Source organism: Fukomys damarensis, unplaced genomic scaffold (genome assembly GCF_012274545.1).
Source record: "Fukomys damarensis isolate Sample0158 unplaced genomic scaffold, DMR_v1.0_HiC HiC_scaffold_36, whole genome shotgun sequence".
NCBI lineage: Eukaryota > Metazoa > Chordata > Mammalia > Rodentia > Bathyergidae > Fukomys > Fukomys damarensis.
Window position 1 is genome coordinate 42674342 of NW_022900948.1, and position 8655 is coordinate 42682996.

The window sequence follows — 8655 nt, forward strand, 5'->3', positions numbered from 1 at the left end:
GTTCCCCACCCCTCAGGCTTCACCAGGCTCCCCGGTGGCAGCAGGGGACCCTGAGCACTCACTGTGAGGGGCCTGGATACTCACGGGTGTGGGAGTAGATGAACCAGAGCGCAGCGGTGAGCAGGGCCCCAATGAGGAAGGCACCAAAGGTGATGCCCAGCACGGCGGGCAGGACGAGGCCTTTACCTGTGCCAGCCGGGGAGGGCAGAGTGTCAGTGCCGCTGCCGCACGCTGCCCCTGCTGTCGGGGTGGCCAGGAGCAAGGTTGGCATTTATTTTTGGTTTTTCTGAGACAGGGTCTCACTATGTAGTTGAGACTGACCTGGAACTCACTATGTAGCCCAGGTTGGTCTCAAACTCAGTGATCCTCCTGCCTCGGCCTCCTGAGTGCTGGGATTACAGGCATGATCCACCACGCCCGGCTGCATTTATTTATTTACTTATTTTTAAATATTTGTGATTTTTGAGACACGTATCACTATATAGTTCACCTTGAACTCCCTATGTTGCCCAGGCTGGCCTCCAACTCCCTGAGATCCTCCTGCCCCAGCTTCCCAAGTGCTGGGATTATGGCCGTGCACCACCACATCCACCCAGGAGCAGGGTTTCTGTGCTTGTTCCATCTGTCACTGACCTCACTTCTCCGGACCTCAGTCTCTTCCTTTTGCAAATGGGCAATCACACCCTCCAAAATCAGCACTAAGATGCGTGTAGGGAGCGGGGATAGCAGGCTCTAGACTCCTTCCCTTCACAGTCCAGCCTCCCAGTGAGCCTGGGTAGGGACCTCCCCTGTGGTCGCCCACGTCCCATCTGCTTTCAGATCCTGGCCAGGGGCAGGCACCCTTGCTTCTGCCACCAACCTCAGAGACCCTTGTGTCTGTGGGCCTGGGCCTGGGGGAGCTAATGAGGCCAGAGGTTGCTGGGCTGAGTAGCATCCTCCACGCAGGGCCCTCGAAGAACGCAAGGCCACCATTGCACATTATGTTCCACCCGGGAGGCCCCACCCCCAGCAAGGTCACGCAGCCACCAGCGGGTGGAGAAGACCACTGGACAGGGAGCCAAGGCCTGGGATGCCTCCTCCTCGTGGTCAGGGCCAGCCTCCACCCTTCAGGTGCAGCCCAGTGCTGGAACCCTGGAAAGCCCTTCTGCCGCGGTGCAGGGCTGGGGGAACTCACCGGACAGGTCGGGGCTGACGATATTCACTCGTGTGGAGACGGTCCTGTGCACTTCCTGGAGAGGAAGAGAGCCGAGCGGGCTGTGGCAGAACCCGGAGGCAGCGTCCAGGTCTCCCTGGCTCTGGTGCTGGCCTGGAGCTTTGGCTGTGGGTCCCACCCTACCACTTTCTAGCTGGGAGCCTGTGGGGGGCTCCCAAGGACCTTGCTGGGGGCTGGCCTCAGTGGACTTGGCTGCCACAGGGATTCCTGTGAGTTCCAAGAGGGCCGGGCACCGGTGAACACTTACTCTGGTGCAGATGGACCCACGAGCCAGGCCAGCCTGAACGCCCAGCCTCATGGAGTAGAGAGGGAGGCCACTCGGGGCCAGATGCCTTCCCTACCCTCATACACCCAGAGAGGTTGTGGATCCTGAGGAGTTGTCTGTGTGCAAAGACCTGGGATGACCTCATCTGTGTCCAGCACTGAGGGCCTGACCATGGGGATGTGCTGGACAGCAAGGCTTTGACACCAGCAAACGCAGAAAATTGGGATGTTGCGTTCTTCTTCCTTAACGTCCCCTGTTCAATGAGATGACGCTGGAGACCAGGCCGCACGGGTAGGTGGGTGGATGGGTGGATGACAGGCTGGGACGGTGGAAGTACTGATGGCGGGGGTGATGGATGGGCCGGTGTACGCGGCAATCCCACCAGAGGCTGTAGGTGGCAGTGAGTGCCCCTTGCCGGCTGGCCCCCCCTGCTCCTGGACTGCCACTTCCCTGCCTGCAAACCAGAGACCCAGGAGCCACCCCTGAAGCCAGGCCGGGCTCAGGCCCCCCTCACCTGGGGCAAGTCCCTGGGTTTCAGGGTCACAGTGCAGCTGAGGGTGCCGGCGGTGGGTATGGGCACCCTGTAGACACGGAGGAGGAAGCTGAAGCGAGGGGCACCGTCAGGGCTGGGGGGCAGCAGGCTCACGCAGCTGCTCTTGGCTGCCTGGCCCTGGATGAGTTCCACAGTGTCCACCTCAGGCCCCAAGTCCAGGTGACAGCTTTCCAGCAGGAACGTGATGTCGGGAGTGGATGGGGACATGGTCACCTGTACAGGGAGGCGCAAGGGGACCAGGCATGGGCAGCTACTCTGGAGCTCTGCCCTCTGCTGTCCCGAGCTAGCGGAGAGTCCCCATCCCTGGGCCCTCACAGTGGGAGGACAGAGGAGCTGGCCTGGAACACACAGGAAGCGGGGAGGGTGACATTCTTTTCAGTGTCCCGGAGCAATGCCGTCCCTGACTGTTCCTGCCCCAGGCATCCTCCCCTCCCCTCGGGAAGTTGTGTCCTCATCTTTTCTGCAGCAGTGGCGGAAGGTCAGGTGCAAAGGGACTGGGGCGGGGCATCCTTACCTGTACGAAGCCCTGCTGGCCCAGCTCCATGGCGCTGGAGGCCTGGAGGAAGTGTGGGCTGAGGTAGAGGCCCAGCTGGAAGGAGAGGCCGTCCATGTTGGAGCAGTGCACCTTCTTCTGCAGAGGGGTGGGGTGGCTGTCAGGGTGGGCTGCACCAGCCAGGAAGTGGAGGGTGGGTGGCAGCAGGAGTCGTGGGCTGGAGTGGCCCTGCCTTCATCCTCATCCTTTTAAAAAGGACACACTGACACCTGGCTTTCCATGTGACATCTCAGTGACAAAGGTCCAGGAGGGTGAAGGGATCTGCCCACAGCCGCACAGCCAGTGTGACTCTGACCCTTGAAAGCACTGTAGAGGGGAGACTGAGGCACACGGGAGACGGGCTCTCCAGGGCCAAGGTCTGAGTTTTCTTTTCTTCCCGCTTTTCTTTCAACTCACTCCGCCGCTCCTCTCCTCTCCCCTCCCCGCCTTTTTCTTTTTGTGAGACTGGGTCTCCCTATGTATTCTAGACTGGCCTTGAACTCACTGTGTAGCCCAGGCTGGCCTCACAGCGATCCAATCTTCCTGCCTCAGCCTCCCGACTACTAGGATTATAGGAATGGGCACCAACACGCTTGGCCAAAGCCTGAGTTTTCTGAAGCCCGCTTCCTCCCCGACCCCGGCGCCTGGAGAGGGTGGGTACACGGTGACGAGCCCTCTCACCCTCAGTGGTGCTGAGTCCGACAGGATACTGACGACCACCTGTGGGGACAGAGAAATTAGCTGGTCAGAGGCAGAAGGGCCCACAGGACCGGGGAGGCAGTGACAGGGACACCAACGGAGCCGGTCCTGACACCCTTCTCGCCGGGCCCTTACCTCATTGCTGACCACGTGTGCTGTCCTTTCCATGCCGCAGCTGGAATAGTCGCTGCGCAAGACCAGCTGGTCATTGCTGTCCTTAGCCTGGCACATGGGGTCCCAGAAGGTCAGGCTGGTGATGTCACACTGCAGAGCCTGGGTCAGGGAGGGCACCGTCAGGAGGAGGGGGCTCCCGGGACCTGTCATCATTCTCCGTCCTGTTTTGTGCACCTGCATCACCCCACACAACTGAAAACACTTGCTCTGTGCTTGCCCTCAGCATTCGCTGACCTCATGAGTGTGACTTGCCGCTTAGTGCTTGTTTTCTAATATGTGGATTAAAAGAAATCTAGAACCAGTAAAACCCAAAACAGTCATTCAAGTTCCACCTATAATCCTCACTCACAGCCAAGGCTCAGGCCCAGCCCACAGCACAATCCAATCCCAGATCTAGAAGTGGGCAAACTTATAAAGAGCCAGACAGCCACTAGTTTAGGCCCGAAGGACCATGTGGTCTCTGTGGTAATGACTTAACTTTGTTGTCACAGCCTGAAAGGAGCCATGGGTGATATGCAAATGAACGAGTGTGGCTGTGTCCCAATAAAACTTTATTTACAAAAGCCAGCACCAGGCCACGGTTGGCCAACCTCTCCCGGAAGAATGGTTCCGATTTTAGTGTATGTGCTGCCGAAGCGACCACGACCTGGAAGAATCGAATCCTAGAATTTCTCAGTCACTTCCTTAGGAGCAGAGAATCTCAGAGTTGAGTGGGAGGCTGGAGGTCCCTCCCGAGGCCTGTTAACCCCCGCCCTCTAGGGTGTGCCCTGACGGCTTCTGTGCCCCGTATCCCTAGCACATCCCTGACGCCTATGCTGATCGGGCCTCCTTAGCCAACATCCGCCCTCCAAATAAAAATGGCTCTGGGGGAAGCTGTGGCGGTGTGTGGGCCTCTGCACATTGAGAGGGTGGGTGGTAGGCTCTGGGCTGGGGTGAATCTGTAAGGACCATTTTCTTCCATACAGATGTACATGCTTAGAGAAAGTGTGCAGATTTGTATCTTTGTTTTGTTTGTAGCCCAGGCTGGCCTCGAATGCTTGGTGAGCCTCCTGCCTCAGCCTCCTGAGTGCTGGGATTACATGCCCAAGTTTTGGTGCACTGGGTAAGGAAGTTCTTAAGCGCTGGGGTAGAAGGTGGAGAGCTCTGGAAAGTGTCAACAAGAGGCACTGACAGGGGATGCCGCTTTCCTGGGACTGGGCAGCAGCACAGCGACCAGCACTGGTCACCGGCCACCTCCTCCTCCTCCCAGACACCCACTGGGACAGACAGATGCCAGAGAGGAGCAGGAGAAGGACCGCAGACAGGTGGGGCTTCATTTGGGCCGGAGCCTCAAAGCCAAAGCTGCCATGTAGCCTTAGTCACAGAATTCAGCATCACTTCTGAATATCCAGAGAGGGCATGGTGATTCATCAACGCTCTGCAGAGAGATTTCTGGCCTCAGAGGAAATCAGAGAGTGGAAGATGGGCAGCAGCTGGACAGTAGCTGGATGCCCCACTTTTTTATTGCTTCTAGGGACCAAACACAAGCCCTGTACCAGCAGGCTACACCCAAGACCCCCAAAGATTTTTAAACGTCCAAAAGTTAACAACCACTTTAGTGGGGATGGGGAGTGGTAAAATGCACATTCAGTGTGTGTCAGGCCCTGAGTTCGATCCTCAGCACTGGGGAAAAAAAATCTACTGCAGCTAAACTGTAAAGAACCACAACAAATCAGTAGAAAAGAAACAGGGCCAATGTTTTCTGGGAGGGGACTGGGGGTTGAACCCAGGCCCTTCACACCGAACTATATCCCCAGCCACTTTTATTTTTTAAATTTTGAGATAGGGTCTCACTAAGTCACTGTGTTGCCTAGGCTGGGCTTGAATTTGCAATCCTCCTGCCTCAGCCTCCCTGAGTGCTGGGATTAAAGGCATGAGCTACCATGCCCAGCAAGGGCCAAAAATTTTTATGGGCCACACTTTTCGATGTAAAAAAGCCTATAAAATTATCAAGAAAAATACCAAACCCCAGCAATAAAGAGACAAGTTATTATGACTCACACAGAGCTACACATACTCTTACTGCTAACAAAAGAATTCTAAATTTAAGGGCTGGGTGTAGCTCAGTGGTACAGTACTTGTGAGTGTGCTTTCGGCCTGGGCTTTCATCTCTAGTTCTGTGAAGGACAAAACAAAAAAGGAATTATAAATGGAGGCTAGAACTCCACGTTCCATCTCCCACACTGGCAAAACTTCTTTTGTTTGTACGCGCTTGCTTTTCATTAGTCTGGAGAGAGAGAAGCTGAAAGTCAAATGTTTTTTGGGAAGGCTCATTGGCAGTGTGTGTCAAAGCCTCGTGGGCTCTGGCCAGCACCCCACTCATGTGGAAATCGGTCCCGAGAAAATAGCCTTGTAAAGAAAAGTTTCATCCACAAGGACACTTCCCGCATATTATAATATTACCGGATGAGAAACAAGTTAAAAGTCTAACAAGGGGGAGAAGTTAATTACAGCCTGTCAACATAATGGGGTAATATGTGCTTATTATTAATGATATGATATTCAGTACAGATGTCAAATTCCTCACAAATAGGTAAGTGAAATAGTGGGAGACAAATGAATATAATTCAGTGCTATGATTCAACAGTTTTCTTTCTTTTCTTTTTTTTTGGTACCAGGGATCAAAGCTGGGACCTTGCACTTGCGAGGCAGGTGGTGGCACCACTGAGCTAAATCCTGGGCCCACACAGTTACTTTTTTTTCTATGGAGTTTATTGTATCAAATTTATATATTACCTTGGAACGGTAAATTCTCTAAAAAGAATATTTAAGCTACTTCAATTCTAGTACTTCCCCTTTACCCCCTGGACGTAATAGAATAATGTGATCTTATACTGTATTAACTAACCTGTGTGAACTGGACCCCAGGAAACACTGTGCCTTATTTTATGAAATTGTTTTGTTGGGATCCAGTTCTATATTTTGGAAAAGTAACAGTATTTTCTTTCTTTCTTTCTTTTTTGTTTTGTTTTGTTTTTTGAGACAGGGTCTCACTATGTAGTTGAGACTGACCTGGAACTCACTGTGTCGCCCAGGCTGGACTCAACTCACAGTGATCCTCCTGCCTCAGCCTCCCAAGTGCTGGGATTACAGGCGTGTGCCACCACACCCTGCCTACTAACAGTATTTTCTTAGTGAACAAGAATTAATTTTTTAAAAAGTACCTGAAATCCTCATAATGTTTGTATTTGCCTGTTACTTGCTATATCTTTATCTGTATGTTAAATTTATTTAGTACATGAATACAAATTTTTAAAAATGTTAAAAAATGTTAGCATCCATTGTGTTCAGGTGGAGAGATAATGATTTTTTTTTCTTTTTTTTAGATGGGTTTCACAGTGTAGTCTGGCTTTGAATTCACTATGTAGCCCAGGCTGGCCTTGGACTCACAGTGATCCTCTGCCTCAGACTTCCAAGTCCTAAAACTCCATGCAAGGTCAAGATTTTCTTCTAATTCTTGCATATTTTAAAGGCATGTATTTTTTATTTTTATTTTTATTTATTTATTTATTTATTTATTTATTTTTGTTTTTTTTTGAGACAGGGTCTCACTGTATAGTTGAGACTGACCTGGAACTCATTGTGTAGCCCAGGCTGGTCTCGAACTCACAGTGATCCTCCTGCCTCAGCCTCCCGAGTGCTGGGATTACAGGCATGAGCCACCACGCCCAGCTAAGGCATGTATTTAAAAAAAAATAAATAAATACATTCATCCATCCATCAGGCAGAGACCACTTGTGAAGATCTTCTGTTAAGCTAACACCCAGTACAGCCAGCATTTGGGATTGATGGCAAATGCAGAGAACCGTCACCATTTACTGAGCATTTAGTGTGACATTTGGCATTTAGTACTTAGACCATGCCATGTGCCCAGCCTGTCAGATCTCACTTAATTCTCACCGCGTGGGAGGCACCATCACCAACTACACTGGACAACTGGGAAAATGGAGGCTTGTGGTGGATTGGGACTCCACCCCCTGCCCAGGTTAGGAGCCAGTACTCCCAGGCTGTGGCAGGAGCTGCTGTCCCCATGGGCACGGGCACAGGGGCAGGCACTCTTACCTTCACGTGATCCTTAAGGAGGACCAGTGTCATGACGCCGTTGGCGCACACGGGCTGGATCATGGACAGCAGCAGGTGCAGGCTGCAGTTCTCCTTGGGCGGGGCGGTGGGGACCGGCGCAGGCGAGGTCTGTAGCCCACTGCCTGTGGGACAGTCACTGAGTGCCCACAGCGCACTGGGCACCAAGCTCTCGTGCTTGCACACAGGACAGTGAGGCTCGGGGTGGCTGGTGACATTTGCCCAAGCTCACAGTATGGTGTGACAAGTTCAGGGGAGAAGAGGGTGGCAGGGGAAGGGGCTGGGGCTCACCGCAGCTGGCCCGCAGGGAGACGTCACTGGCCAGAGGAAGGTCCACAAAGGAAGCCACGATGCTGGCGTTGAGCGTGCGGGCCTTTCCCAGCAGGCCTTGTGGGGTCTCGGGGAGCGCAGTGCCAGGAATGTGCTTCTCGGGGAAGATTTTGAAGGAGTATCCACCAGTGGTCTACAGGCAGGGCGGCAGAGCAGGGGTCTCACGCACTCCCCCCACCTGCCCATCTGCCCTCATCTCCCGGCTCCTGACCGTCCTTCAACTCCGCACAGGGGTCGCCTCCCAGGGCTGGTCCTGACCCTCAAGGCTGGGTTTAGGGGCTCCCTGTCGGATCAGGGAAGCCTGCCTGGAGGAGGTGGCCGCTGAGTGGAGGTCTGGAGGAGGTGGTGGACCCAAAGCGCTGGGGACGGAAGGACTCAGGCCAGCGGTCTGGAGCCGGCGGGTGGCCTGATGGGGGGTCTGGGCTGTCTGCTGGCCGGTGCCACACTCACCCAGACCTGCACGTTGTGGTTGGCATCGATGATCCAGGACACGTAAGGCGGAGTCTGCAGGATGAGCACCGCGTCGGGATCCCCGACCGTGCAGCTCAGTTCCACCTTCAAGGTCACTGTCCGGGGCCTGTGAGGAGGCAGGTGGGCGGGTCAGCGCGGGCAGGAACTCGGGCTTGGTGGGGTCGGACAGGGACGGGCTGGGAGGAGCAATCGGCCTGGCCCAGGGTGGGCGGTGGCTGCGCTCTCACCGCGGTGTGGGGTGTGGCCTACGGGACGGGCGTGGTCGACAGAGGTCCTTGGGGGCGGGGCACGAGTGGGAG

The 8655-nt window shown here is 54.4% G+C and overlaps 1 protein-coding gene across 1 annotated transcript in view; it reads right to left on the reverse strand.

The window, feature by feature from the left end:
• Window positions 1-8655, reverse strand: part of Eng (endoglin) — a 30287-nt gene that overhangs the window by 1232 nt on the left and 20400 nt on the right. The window contains exons 6-14 of the mRNA XM_019205939.2: window positions 8336-8485; window positions 7847-8018; window positions 7538-7680; window positions 3398-3535; window positions 3245-3283; window positions 2546-2662; window positions 1993-2244; window positions 1175-1229; window positions 83-186 (exon numbers count right to left, since the gene is read on the reverse strand). Of these exons, the coding sequence (XP_019061484.1) occupies window positions 83-186; window positions 1175-1229; window positions 1993-2244; window positions 2546-2662; window positions 3245-3283; window positions 3398-3535; window positions 7538-7680; window positions 7847-8018; window positions 8336-8485 (1170 nt within the window). The remainder of the gene's footprint in view (window positions 1-82; window positions 187-1174; window positions 1230-1992; window positions 2245-2545; window positions 2663-3244; window positions 3284-3397; window positions 3536-7537; window positions 7681-7846; window positions 8019-8335; window positions 8486-8655) is intronic.